A 14,789-nucleotide genomic window follows, 5' to 3' on the forward strand; every position below is an offset into this window, starting at 1 on the left:
GGTGGCTATTTGTGAGGTGGTCACAGGTACCTAGCATACTAACTTACTAACTGTATGCTGCTGTGGGTTCCTGTACCATCTGACTGTCTTCTACGGTATTCTCCACTGTAGGACCTAGGAGCCAAGTTAAATCAATAAATCTGGACTGAGGTGGAGAGCAGTTGAAGCAGTTACATGCACACGGAAGTGGTCCCTGCCAGGAAGGTAGGACAGATGTGTGTGTCCGTTTCGTTCTCATAGGGGCGTTACATATCTATAGATTATAAGCTGCACCCAACATTTTTTCACTGAGTGCCTACTTTATTTTCATACTGTTTTAAGGAAACAAGTAGATGTACCTCACAATACACCATTTAGCCACTTACACATGTAGTCAGCCATCCACTAGAATTTCTGTCCATTCAACTTGGTCAAGGTTACTTTGCTGAAAGTAGCTACACCCAGTATATTTGGGTTGGGTACTAAATAACGGTGTATAACACACCGACACTACTTACCCCGACCTAGTTATTCCGAAAGTGGGATCCGCGACATGTTTATGTTTCCGACTCTTAAAAATGCTGACTTGTAAGAATTTGTATAGATGCGACACTATTATTGCTGGTCTTAAGGGGGCACTGTAACTAGGAGGGGGCTGGAGAATGTACAAGGATTGGTAAAAAGCATACTTCAGCTGGAGAAATATGTCACGCTGCAGCGAGCGGGCGCTGCACATTTCTGCCAAAGGTGTACGCAGCAATGCAGAGTTTTTTTCTGTAGGTGCGTGGCTGAGCTCTTTTCACTTGCTAGACACGCCCCCAATTATGCTGGCCATGCCTCAATAATATGTCCACACCCCATTTTATGACACGCTAGATTCACTTACTACTGGACTATAGGGGTATATGACAGTGGTTCCCAAACTTTTGCAGTTCGCGGCACCTTTAGAGTCTCCAAATTTTTTCAAGGCACCCCTCCAAAATAATTACTGAGCAGTCCTGTTTTAGAAGTATTTGGGTCAAAAAATTGTAATAAGTATTTAGGTCACGACAGAAATACTTATTTAGTTGTATGCAAAAATGCTCCTCTGCATCCAGGCACACTGCCCCCTCTGCATCCAGGCACACTGTTCCCTCTCACGTTGCCCCCTCAGACCCTCTGTCATGCTGTCCCCCTCCTCTGCCCTCTGTCCCCCTCCTCTGCCCTCTGTCCCCCTCCTCTCTCACACTGTCCCCCTCCTCTGCCCTCTGTCCCTCTCCTCTGCCCTCTCTCACGCTGTCCCCCTCCTCTGCCCTCTGTCCCCCTCCTCTGTCACGTTGTCCCCCGCCTCTGTCACGCTGTCCCCCTCCTCTGCCCTCTGTCCCCTTTCTCCTCTGTACACCTCCTCTGCTCTCTGTCCTCCTTCTCTGTCCTCCTCCTCTGCTCTCTATCCCCCTCCTCCTCCTCCTCTGCTCTCTGTCCCCCTCCTCTGCTCTCTGTCCCCCTCCTCTGCTCTCTGTCCCCCTCCTCTGCTACAATCCCTCTCACTCTGCACCGCGCCAGCCATAGAAAAAAGAAAGAAAACAGAAACTTACCAAACTGCGCGGCGCCGGGACCCAGCAACCTCCTCTCTCCCGCAGCTGTCACTGACGTCATTCAGTGACAGCTGCGGGAGAGAGGAGGCTGCTGGGTCCCGGCGCCGCGCGGATTGGTAAGTTTTTTATTTCTTGTTTTTTTTTTTATGGCTGGCAAGCGGCACCCCAGTGACAGCGCCACGGCACCCCTGGGAGCCGCGCCGCACGGTTTGGGAACCGCCGGTATATGATGTGCTAGAAACTATAGTGTTATGGATTTTTTCAGGGAAGTGGGCCCCAAACCAATATCTTGCTTATGGCTCCATGAGGTCTAAATCCAACTCTGGTCTGATGGGCATTTAGTGAGATCTGATGGCATGTGGCAAGGTTTGATGGCATATACAGGGCACCTGGCGAGTTCTGATGGCATATGTGGGGTGATCTGATGGGCATCCGGTAAGGTCTGATGGCATATGAGGAGTGATCTGATGGGCATCCGGCGAGTTCTGATGGCAAATGTGGGGTAGTTAGATGGGCATTTGGTGATGTCTGATAGCATATAAGGGGTATGTGGAGTGATCTTGTGGCATATAAGGGGAATCTGGCAAAGTCTGATGGCATAAAAGGGGCATGTGGGGTGATCTTGTGGCATATAAGGAACATGTGGCGAGGTCTGATGGCATTTGTGGGGTGGTCTGATGGGCATCTGGTGAGGGCTGATGGTATATAAGAGGCATATGGGGTGGTCTGATGGTATATAAGGGGCAAGTCGGGTAGTCTAATGGGCATCTTGTGAGGTCTGATGGTATATATAGGGCATTTGGGGTGGTCTGATGGTATATAAGGGACATGTCAGGTGGTCTGATGGGCATCTGGTGAAGTCTGTGTTACAACTCTGTCTGTCATTTGTACCTAGCAGCAGTACCTTATACCACCAGAGGTGCTGCTGTTCTGCTCCTGAACTCTGCAACATACCTGAAGGAGTTAATTTCCTTACCTGAGACCTAATTGGAACTGCACCTGGGGCACTGCTTTAAGTACCTGCCTCAAGCTGTGCTCTGAGCAGTTCATCCTTGTTTACCTGGCTGCTGCTTGTGTTCCTGTTTGTTCCTGTTCAGTTCCCCTTCTCTGCCTTTGGATTGATCTTGCTGTGTATGACCTTGGACCGTGTACTGGACTCTGCTGTATTGCCTATGACCTCGATCTCTGCCTGTTTCCTGGATTTGTTGTTTGCCACCAGCCCTGACCTTTTTGCCTGGACTTCACCACCGCTGTATGTTATTTCACAATATCCCTGGACTCTATCTACTTTCCTGAACAGCCTTGTGCCTTCTGGACTGGGGTAAAGACTTATACCTGTTTATGAAAACCTGCATGTTCCTGGAACCATTCATTTCTGTGTACCTTCCTGCCATACCTGTTCATTATACCTGTTTATGAAAACCTGCATGTTCCTGGAACTGAATCCCTGTATATATATTTTGCTGGAATAAAGACATTTGTATTATCCTTCCGTGGTTGCTTGCTGAGGTTACTAGGAATCATAACAGTCTGATAGTATGTAAGGGGCATGTGGGGTGATCTTAAGGCATATAAGGGACATGTGGTGAGGTCTGATGGCATATGTATGGTGGTCTGATGGGCACCTGGTGAATTCTGATGTTTTATAAGGAGCATGTGAGGAGGCTGATTGGCATGTATGAGGCATGTGAGTTGTTCTGATGAGCATCTGGTAAGGTCTGATGGTATATAAGGGGCATTGGATGAGGCGGATTGGCATGTATGGGGCATGTAGGGAGGCTGACTGGCATGTATGGGGCATGTGGGTAGATCTCATGACATGTGGAGAGTATGATGTATGTAAGGGGCACGTGGGGAGGTCTGGTGGGAATGTGAAGAGGTCTGAGGGGCATGTTGGCGATTTATGACTTTTTTATCCCCACTTCAACAGTTCCCTCCACAGCGATTGTGGATACAGAAGCAGCGTGAGCTACTGTGGAGAGACTGTAAGTACCCTGTGATCCCTCCTCCGCTGGACACAGCAGCAAGGTAAGAACTGAGTTGATAATCATTCTGAACATTTTGGCAATGTTGGATACCTTCTTTTTCACTTAGCAAGATATTGTTAATGTTTTATTTTCAAAGTATGTGTGTGTGGTATGTATGCGCATGTTTATACTGGGTATATGTAGTGCACACACATATAAAAGGTAAAGTCGGCTCTTTGCTGCATCTATGGATATTTTTGGCTCTTGTCTCCTACTGGTTGGCCACCCCTGCTTTATAGCCACAAGTTTACCATGCAGAAAAAATTAGCATAAGCTTAGGGAGCACTGTTCCATGCAGGGCCGGTGCTAGGGTCCTTTGCGCCCTAGGCACACTTTCAAAATCCGCCCCTCCCAGGCACACTTTCAAAATCCGCGCCCCCCCTTTCCTTAGCTTAACTTGCCTCCATAAAGCTGCTCCTCTCTGCTCCATCTCCTCCCCACCACTCACTGACACTGCTGATGATAATGATGTCACGCCCGACAGTCAGTGAGTGGAGGGGAGGAGACGGAGCGCCCCATCAGTTGTTTGAGGGGAGGGCGGCTTTGGTGATCCATAGCCCCTTCCCCCTCCCCGTGGATTTATCTGAAGCTGTGCGGCGGCCGTGGAAGGTATGGTCAGCGGTCGCCGCAGAGTTTTAAAGTAATTTTAATTCTGTGGCGCCCTCCAGAGCCCGGCACCCCAGGCAACTGCCTAACCTTGCCTAATGGGAGCGCCGGGCCTGGTTCCATGGCAACATAGACCAATATTCGTGGCAAAATTATGTGTAGTGCCCATGAGTGGGAGGAGTCCTGAGAATGATTAGTGGAGCAGAACAATAGATCTCAGGAGTGACTTCTGATGAGTTGGAAAGGTTCTGTAATGTTCTGACTCTGCTGCAAGTCCATACAGGTGCAGTTCTGCATTTTCACCACCAGTGGTCACTATAGGGATCATGTGCCCCAGAAGCAGCTGAGCTGCCTCCCTCAGCTGTAACTGGTAATGCTGATGACTACCCTATAAATACTAACCTCTTGCAATCAGACCTAGCTGGATCATTGCAGTTGTTGGTTTGTGATGTCTGGTTCCAAGTGCCTGTATGCCAGCATTTGCTATTTAGCAATACTCCTTTTGTTATACCTGGCTCATCCTGCATTTCTGGAATTCTGACTCTGGCAAGTTTGAAGGATTTTATTTATATTCGTTCTGGGCTTTCTGTTGCCTTTCTTGCTTGGCCTTGAGATCCTATCCTCCTTGTTAATAAATATCATGTTAGTTCACCTTAACCTTTGTTTCAGTGTGATAATATGCAATGTGAACACCAGGTTCCCACAGACAGCACTTGCAAAGAGAGCGAATAGGGAAGATGAATGTTATAGCCCAGTGTAGTGTTACTTTAGGATAAGGAGAGATTAGAGTGCAGCTGGTCCTGATCTCTGTGACAGTTGACACATGAGAGGTGATTCATGCTATGATAGACTTCTGTGAGTCCTAGAGAGCAGTGAAAGGGATCAAGCTGGGAAGTAAGATAGTCTAGTGTCACGTCTGAGGAGAGCACATTGTCCCCTGAGGCCTCACAGCAGGGTTACAGGGAGAAGAGGAAAGACAGTTATCGAACACAGGTCCTCACCTGCCAAAATAGTGATTTGCCCATTATCTCACTGTGAGTGGGAGGATAATGGGAGCTGGTACTGTGCATATTCAGAGACTGTTCATGGCTACCATGTAAATGAATGAAAAGCAATTCACATTAGAAGTTTATTCTATGCATCTGTTTGTGCATTGTCATTTATTCACATTTGTTCACCAATGTCACGCCTATGTGTGGGGACTCCCCAATTAATGCATGATTCTGAGATGGGAGAACCTGAGCGAAAGCCTGTGGTTGACACTAAAAGCATCTCTAGGCCTGTCATGGAGGAAACCTGACCACAACATACATGAAATCGGGGTTTGCTAAACCCTTTTTTTTTTTTTTTCTTTGAGTGGTTCTCATAACACATCCCTTCACTAGTGGCTTTCACCTATAAACTGCAGGATTTCGTTTAGTATTTTTTTTCCTTTACCAATCATCTCTGCCCAGTAACTATAATAGAGGGGGAGGGATTCTTGCTAATAAAAGAGTATTTACTCACCAGACAGTATTTTTTTTTTTTTTTTTTTTTTTTAACTTTTTATTAGAAACATCTTTTCCCATAGAAAATGCATTTCAGACAGTATTTTTATGTCTCCTTGCTGTGTGATGGCCACCTCTCAAAAGCATGGAAGGGGGTAAAACAGGGAGGCTCCCTTACTCAACCAGGATTAAGTCAATCAGCTACTAGTTTTAGCAGCTGTTCACCCTGGAAGTGTCAGACTCCTAGAGGTCATCTAGCTGCGGGTTTGAAAAGTGGAGTTGTTGCCTATAGCAACCAATCAGATTCTAGCTGTCATTTTGTAGCATGTACTTAATAACTAGAATCTGGTTGCTATAGGCAACATCTCCTATTTTTCAAACCCACAGCTTGTTAAATTTACCCCCTACACTCAAAAACACAGGAGGGAAAACAAGGGGATGACAGATATCCCCTTCCAACTCCACCCCCTTAGTATTTTGGAACCGATAGCACCCTGGATGAACTTAGAATAACACTGCAGGATGAAATTTTCCTTGTGGGAATTTTGAGCTACTGAGACCCTGCAGGGAAGAGTCTGTGTTGGTGAATTTTCTGAGTATGCATTTGCAGTTCTGTTTCAAAGCGGAACTAAAGGGTGACCGGTTTGCAAACCTGTTACCTGGGAGAAGTTCTGATCCATCAGGAGCTGGTGGCGGGTCTGCCCACCTGGAATGCCTACTGGTGTATGGGGGCTGAGGGTTCAGATCCCTGCCATCACGGTAGAGAACTTTGGCCAAGCGGCCAGGAACAGAGACTTGGCAGGAATTGCAGTGTGATTTGATTGGATATATACTGGAGGGTATAGGACAGTGTTGGCTAACCTGTGACACTCCTGTTGTGAAACTACAAGTCCCAGCATACCCTTCAAGCAATAAGCTGCTATATACTGGCAAAGCATGCTGGGACTTGTAGTTTCACAACACCAGGAGTGTCACAGGTTAGCCAACACTGGTACAGAATCAACAGACTTGGACCTAAGTGCTCAGTTGCCAAGGTAAGTGCCCCAGGACCAATTGTACACTACAATTTGTCCAGAGAATTATTCTCTACCATTTGGCCTGGCCAGAACTTATTTCCATTTAATGCTATATTGGTTAACTTAAAACTGACTCTGAATTGTGTGGGGGTTATTGAAATTTAATGATATTCTAGTTGTTTTTGATTAAATACTACTCTGGTTGCAGTATGTTTGGTCTTCAATAATAAAGATACTATTGTATCTCTCTTTGCCTGTGTGATCTAGAACCCTTAGTTACCATGATTACATAAGTGGGCTCTGCCCTAACAGCCTGTTATTCTGGTATCTTTTACATATGGAGCATTAGTCATTTTGGTTCATCTGTAGCCTCTCATAGTTTTCAGAACATGTTGAATCGCAAAGATCCAACCACGACAACACCATAGTTATAGTGGCCTGGTTAGATGTGATTGGCGCAATTGAAATGCTGATTATCATCCCTTTTTAAATCCTGTGAAAGGGGGTTAAGGCAATTTCTTAAGCTTCTAATGCTGAAATATCAGATATCTCAAGCGTTCACTACACTGACCATCAATACCAGCATTCCCATTGTTCTCTATGGTGACACCAAAATGGAGCAATTTAACAAGCTCAGAAACGCTTAGCTCGTCTCCGATGGCTAACGCTATCTGAGGATGTTGGCAGCTCTTGCCCACATAAAGTGGGGGGTGTCTTCTGATCCCTTCCAGACAGGCTCCATGCGCCTCCCCTCCCTGTCCAGTCGCAGTCTCTAATTGTCATGGGCATAGGCGCTAACAGGCGGGCGCTCATGAACACAGAACATAGCCAGGAGAACCCAGAAGTGTAGTAGAAAGATTTTCCTTGCTAATAAGTTGCACCGATAAGCTGCAATAAGAAATTATACTTTATGTGCAATTTCTGTAACCTTTCATAAAGATGTCCCTTAAACATTAACATGTTTAGATCGCAAGCTTTACTTCCATATCTCACAGATCTCTTGCACCTCGTGAATTTTGTTTGCAGTCAGTCTAATCACGTCGGTGTTATGGGAGCTGGGGACACTTTGCCTATTTCATTTACACATTAAATTTTCACAAGCACTGGTGGGTTCCGCTTCCTCCAATGGAAAACTAAGCCTCTGCCTTGTAAGGCACATGTAAAATCCTGACAGATAGGAAAATTAGAAAATGCTCGAACAGATTGTGAGAAAACAGAACTTTCCTAAGGGGAAGCATTACAATCACATTATAGGCTCACTGAAGTGAAAGGGTAAATTATTTAGAATCATATTTAGAATGAAGAATTTTAATTAAGCACTTCACAGTGGCTGCGTGTTCAGGGCTGAAGTGAAAGCTTTCTCTTTGATGTATGGTTATGGGTGTCAACTTGAAGGGTGAAAAAAACCAAGATACTTTATATCCAGTCAGTGTAAGCAGAAGGCAACGTCTCGGAATAGCTCAGAAAACACTTTATTTATTTAGGGTTTCAGTTACTTGTGGCTACAAATATACTGGGGCACAGGAATGAGGAGAGGGGCTAGTGGTGATGGGATGCAGTGGGCTACCGGCGACTAGAGATGGACAACATACAAGAATTATAGTAATACTGCAGTAATAAAAATTCTTATAAGGGGATACGGCTATTTACTGTTGTATCACTGTACTATGCAGAATGTTTTTGTTTTAAATTGCTGCAGGTCATGTGATGTAGTAATGCAGGGTGGGGTTGAGTGGGTTAATAGAGGATGGACGAGTGAGAATGAGGGGGGAGAGAAAGAAAGGGGAGGGAGATGGGGTGTGGGGGGGATGAGCTGTAGGGGAGAAACCTTTTGAGGGGCTGTCGTATGCTTGTGTAATATAAAATCTTGATTCACTATTAAATGTTATGCACTCATAGGCCTATGCATAAAACGTGCGGGTTAAGCCACAAGTGTCACAGTATAAGGCGATCCGAAACATTTGCGCACACGGGTCTATTTATCATCCTTCGTTTTTGTTGAAACTCAAGCCTTATCTCCTTGATAAGGTTTAAAAGTTTCCGGCAATGTGTCAAGAAAGATCTCGGGGACAGCAGTGCCAATAACCTGCTTTCCCTGAGAAGTAACTCACCTCTTCATCGCAGTCTCTTCTCATCCGAAGAAAGCTGCATTGAACTTTTTTTTTGTTAGTGGGCATGCGCACTAATATCCTGGACGTCAAGGTGAGTCATGTGACATGGAAGGATCTCATGATCCCTCCACACATGCGCTGTCCAGCTCTGCTCTTCGGAGCAGAGCTGACAGATGAGTTTTCAGTTAAAGAGAGATGTCACAGGGCACACTATGATACATAGCGTTAATGAGCACTCCCAATAGATTGTTATGGGGAGTGCTCAGGAAAACGATGATGCATGCAAAGCAGCAGATATCTCGATGCTAGAATACTACATAGTGATTTAGCGACAAATCCCCTGAAAACAGTTTTCTGGGATTTAACAGGAGGAATAGCTTTGATAAATAGGCCCCACACTGCAGTGGGTTAAACTTGGCTTCATTGTCAAAGTCAGTGTGTGGCTCTCTGTATCCAACAAACTTTCTTCCCCCAACAAAAATGTGCTTATAAAAAAAGCTACAGACCTGTCCAGTAATGTTGCAAACCAAAATATATTTGCATTTTTCAGTATGCACAACTTAATTTACACAGATCAGATCTTTTTTTTTTTAATTAGTTGGTATATTGTATATCAAACCACTTGCAATGCAGTGTACAGTTTGTGCTTTCACTGCCAGGAACCTGATGAAAAATGTAACATTTGGCTGCAACATTTCATAGTGGCACTTTTTGCAATATATGAAGCTTTCTGTTATATATATATATATAGATCTAATTTAATATTATCATACATATACCACAGTCATACAATTATTTACTAAAGTTCCTGTCTTAATATGATAGACAGCATGAATGTCAAGTTCTGTGGGTACAATACAGGTAAACAATGATTTATGGCAGTATAGATACCTAGAAAACCACAATACAATATGTTTATTACAAAGTACATGGTTACCCACAGCATTTACCTACAGATGTCGACCAAATGAGACGTATGTATAGCCAACTGGTGTTTTTTTATATACTTTCATATGCAATATAGATCGCAATAGTAATATCGCAATATGTAAAATGTTTAGTTGTTTTTTCATTCCTTGTCTGAAAAAGATTGTAAAATGTCTATTTTAATATAGCGTTATTCATAAGTGCTGTACTGCAACCACGCTAATTTTAATACATCTGCTTGTCTGCAGGAGGCTTCAAACACCTTTCCATCAAGTAAACTAAAGAATCGATTTGTGAATCTCAAGCCCCTTCCTCGCTCTAATTCATTACAATGGACATTTTTTAATAAATTGGCAGTAACACTGTAGAGCATTATAAAAGCAAGAGGGGGACAAACAATATGGAATGTTGATTTTTGGGTTAATCAGTCGCGCTCCCCTAATTTCCTGGTATTGTTCTCCACACCTCCTATCTGTTAGTGAGTCCGCATTCTACAAAATATGTTGGCTTTTTATGTCAATGTGGTTTTTACTTTATCCTAATTTAAATTAAAACCCAGCCTGCTTTCCCAAAAGAAATAAAAAGAAAATGACAAGGATTTGCAAGTCAACTACTGGAAAATTGGGGTTCTGAACAGAAAAATGTTTGGTGATTGGCAATGGAAGGTTTGAGTTCTTTAATGACTATAGTATATATTGTTTTTTTTATGAATCCAAAGCTAAACAAGATAATTTAAGATCGGATACAGAATTTGTCCAAGGATAAATCATATGGACTTTCCATTAAAAAAAAAAGGTTGATTTTGTGTGCTTTATTAACTAAGCAGTGGTAAAAGCACGTAGCAGGTAAGTATAAAAAATGGACCGTAAGTACTTGCATACACCTCTTTTTCAACATGGAACATAGTTTGGAGGAAACCTGCCAATAAGAAATTACTATTTAAATATCCACAAAATTAAGTAGTTTAGAGAACCTTCGTAACCAATGACATAATCTATACTTTGTTGTGTGATGTATTTTACAGTCAAATATATTTTTTTATATTCCAAATTACTTTAAATGTATTAAAAGAGCAACAAAACAATCATAGGAAATGTTGACTGGTGCTATAGAATCATAATGTTATAAAATACTATACTTAACATAAAGCTTTGTTGCAAAACAAACAGCCGGGTTCTGCCTGAGTCCTTGGAAAACTGTAAATATCTTCACATCACCCTGCACTTTAGTAATACTGCAGTATGGACAATGTGGCAATTAGTAACAAATATGAACCTTAAATTCACAATATTACAAACACAGACCTCATTTCTTACAGTACATCAGTGATCCCATCTTCCTGAGGTTTCCTTGTAAGGTGTAAATGATTGAGGGAACATATTTCAGAATGTCTTTATCCCAAATTGTGCATATCCCTTCATGCACATTTCTTAATCTTAAACCCCACTCATAGCAAATATTAGAATGTCAGGGGTTTGAATGCTGATAATCCTGCTACTCTGTGGCCTCTGTAATGGTTACCGTCTCTGCCACCAATGGCAACGTTTTGACATTCAGGGCTATACGCGGCAGCTTATGTATGAAGAGAACTGATTACTTGGGCCTACGCGACAAGCTGCTAGGTGACGGAAGTTCTGAATTTCAGTATGGGCAATTGGCAGCATGAGAATATACTGTTAGAGGGTGAGTGAGTGTCTCCTGAACAGTGAAGTTACAGGCATCAGTCCAAAAAATAGAATGTGCACTATCGCCAGTTATTCAAAATCTTGAGTGCTTGTTTTTTTTTATCTGAAGATAATATATACTTCCAGTCTTTATATAAAAGTAATTATTTACTAGCTGCAACTGTACCGTTGGATGTTTAATTTCTTTTTATCAGGGTTATTGTATCAGGGGTCGCCTATTGCCAACTTTGGTAGATTCAGTGTAACTTGGATCTAAGAGCAGCTATGTGTCAGCCATTTTTAGAGGCAGGTTACACTGTGTATATGGCAAGACAGTCAGGGGCTGTCCGATAACATCACTATTGTGAAATTACGTAATTTGTTGGAATCATTGAGAAATTTGAGCTAATGCAGATGTGCTTTGTACATTGATCAGGTGCACAGAAACCAAAACTAACAGTTTCTGACCGGTACACTGGAGGGTAATCACGGGAAAAAAATCAGTAGCAGAAATGGTCTTTTGTGAAATCACATTACTAATTTCATGCTTCTTGAGGGGTGCACAAAAGTTTGTCTTTTCCAATGGGGGCAGTACGCATGAGGTTTTACTTTGCTTACTGCAGAATTTTTTGTTTTGCATCATAAAACAAAAAAACTTTGAATAAAAGCAGTTGCTCAAGCAGTAGCAGGTTGAAATTTGTAGTGATATATACACACTTCCAATCATGAGGATCTGTCAAGGTAGGCAGACCTCTCTGTAAGGGGGTTATGCCCGCAAGCCAGGAAGTGGGTATGCCCCTTAATAGGTGCTCAATGGGCAAAACTAGTCTGTCCAAGCATTCTTTGCCATTCTTAAGAGACTTAGTGACGTTCATGTACCGTGGGTAGGAAGAGATTTAAGGAGCATTCCGGCAATGAAATGATGGAAGTTTTTACATATACAAAGGAGCAAATACTGGAGACAGAACCCAGACAGCATCATAAACCGATTACATGACCAGTAATTGTACGCAGACACATGGACAAGGAATAGTAAAGGGGGAAACAGAGTGCAATTGTGCTTAAAGAAATTGAGCTCTAATGTTGTATATCCTTTATTTACATAGCTTATGCATGTGTTACTGTCCTCTTCAGTAACATTGAAGATACAATGGTGAAAACTATTCCTCTGTATGAAACATCTGAAATTATTTTCTGTCCTGGAAACATTACCAGTTGAGTTTTATGTTTTTGTGGCAGAACCCTTTAATTATTTTGGAACGGGACTTGTCTCTGAAGGCATTCATGTGATCTTCCTGGGAACTGCTTATGGGGAACGTGCTTTGTTTATTTCAGAGGAGGACACACATGAAAATATCTCATAATGATTACATGTTAGATGTAGGGGGATCGTAAAATCCCATTTTTATACTGGGGAAGAAAGAAGGAAAAAAAAAAAGCACAGTGATCATTGTTTAGTGTATTATACAGAATTTATGATGTCTGGTTCTCATGGCCGGATGCGAAGTACTGGAGCAGATTTCCTGTTTACATGAGCCATCATCGTCTCCTGGTTTACGACTACCCCTGGTTAATATTTAATGGCACCCATTAACAGATAAGTGATTTCAGAGGGTTACAGTGCAAATTATCTCCAGCTATCGTCATTGCTCAATGCCTGTAATATCGTTTGAGGTAAGCTGGTCATTCTCGTCATAACATGTAAACAGTGAAAAGCGCATTAACTATGTAACGTGATTCGCCGTCTGTAGCAGTCACCAATGTCTCTTCATTTACGTTCAGCCGCACTTTGTTGGGACCTCACAACTTCTTCTCCACATAGATCAGCCAAAGCACTGGCCCCATAGACAAACATAAAACATACGTGGCTTTATACAAAGAGCGCCACCTGACGCACAGCTGATTAGTTTATTTCAGAATATATTACAGAGTCTTTGTAGCTCTTTTCTATGACTGCACTTTCCACTTTATCTTGTTTTGGACACTTCATTTTCCACTGAGCAGAAAATAGCTGCATTTATCTTCTCCAGTACTGTAAAAAGACAGAAAATGATAATCCATTATATACATAAATATGGTTTAAATTACTTCTATTCTCATTTTAAAAAGCTTAAATAAAGCCTAAAGGGAAATTCATTTATTGACCTTTTCAAAAGGAAGCATTTGCAAATGCAATTTAACATGAGATTTATATAGTGACAAATGTGATTTTTGTGTCTGCCTATTATAGTGCATCATGGTAATACAAAAGGATTAAATACACCGATAAGTCCTTTATTACTACTATTGTAGCTATAATACAGTGGCAACACTTTATATAGCCATCATCTAGTGTTATTATTTTGCTTAATTATAAAGAGGGTTATTCAGCGCTACGCTATGCAGTCTTCCTCCAGTCTGTAGAGCTGTGAGGGGCGCAGGCCGAGAGGAAGCACAGGTGAGGGGGCCCCAGGTGAGCGCCCAGGGGCGTGGCCTGGGAGGGGGCACAGGCCACGAGGGGGGCCCGGGTGGGAGCACAGGTGAGGGGGACACAGGCTGTCAATCTAAGATTCTGCTATACATCACAGGCCTCATGCTGTATAGGCCAGAGGAGGTCCCTGTAGAGAGATCGTAACGTACTAAATAAACCGCTCTCCCCCAGGAGCACAGGGTGTCTGTAGTAAAACGCACAAAAACAATGCTAGTTGAACATGACCGATCTGTCAAAAATGAAAGGGAAACAAACATTATATCCAAGTAGAAATCTGAAAGCATAGTGTGCCCTGCCTATTATAGAAACAAGGGGTATTTGCCTAAAAACACACAAACATAAGACATAACTGAATCAAATGTTACATTTTCTTGCTAAATGCAAACAAAGGGAACTGGAATCAATTGGGAGACAGCTGAGGCCAAGAAAGACATTGAGCTATATGCACCAGGGGGTGAATGGACACACACACTACTGAAAGAACACCAACTTCTACATAAAGAAAAGGAACTTGATCTGCACTACTCAGACCCAACACAACAATGTTAATAAGTAGAATACATGACATCAGGCCATCTCACACTGTACTCTGCACCATTGCAGGAATTACTTAACTTACAATAAAAAAAAGCTACACTTTACGCATATTTCTGTGCTCGTCATTGTTGTACATTGTCTGTATACATCTAAACACTTGCTGAAAATCTTTTAATAGGAGGCTTCCCACCTTCAGATGACTAATTTATTGCCTTCTACAAGTTTCACTTCATGAAAATATCATGCTTAAATCATACCTGCCAACTCTCCCAGAATGTCCGGGAGACTCCCAAATCCTGGGTAGGTCTCCTGGAAGAGTAGATAATACTCCCGCATCTGCCAAGTTGCTAGTGAAGTGGGCAGAATCAGAGCCGCAATAATGCGATTCTCA

General features: G+C 42.7%; 1 protein-coding gene across 1 annotated transcript in view; it reads right to left on the reverse strand.

Annotated features, from left to right (window-relative positions):
- Positions 1 to 12,472: 12,472 nt before the first annotated feature.
- PIK3C3 (phosphatidylinositol 3-kinase catalytic subunit type 3) overlaps positions 12,473 to 14,789 on the reverse strand; it is a 130,763-nt gene continuing 128,446 nt past the window's right edge. The window contains 1 exon segment of the mRNA XM_075186287.1: positions 12,473 to 13,423. Within this exon segment, the coding sequence (XP_075042388.1) occupies positions 13,409 to 13,423 (15 nt within the window). The 3' untranslated portion in view covers positions 12,473 to 13,408.

The sequence above is a fragment of the Mixophyes fleayi genome, chromosome 1 (genome assembly GCF_038048845.1).
Source record: "Mixophyes fleayi isolate aMixFle1 chromosome 1, aMixFle1.hap1, whole genome shotgun sequence".
Taxonomy (NCBI): Eukaryota; Metazoa; Chordata; class Amphibia; order Anura; family Limnodynastidae; genus Mixophyes; species Mixophyes fleayi.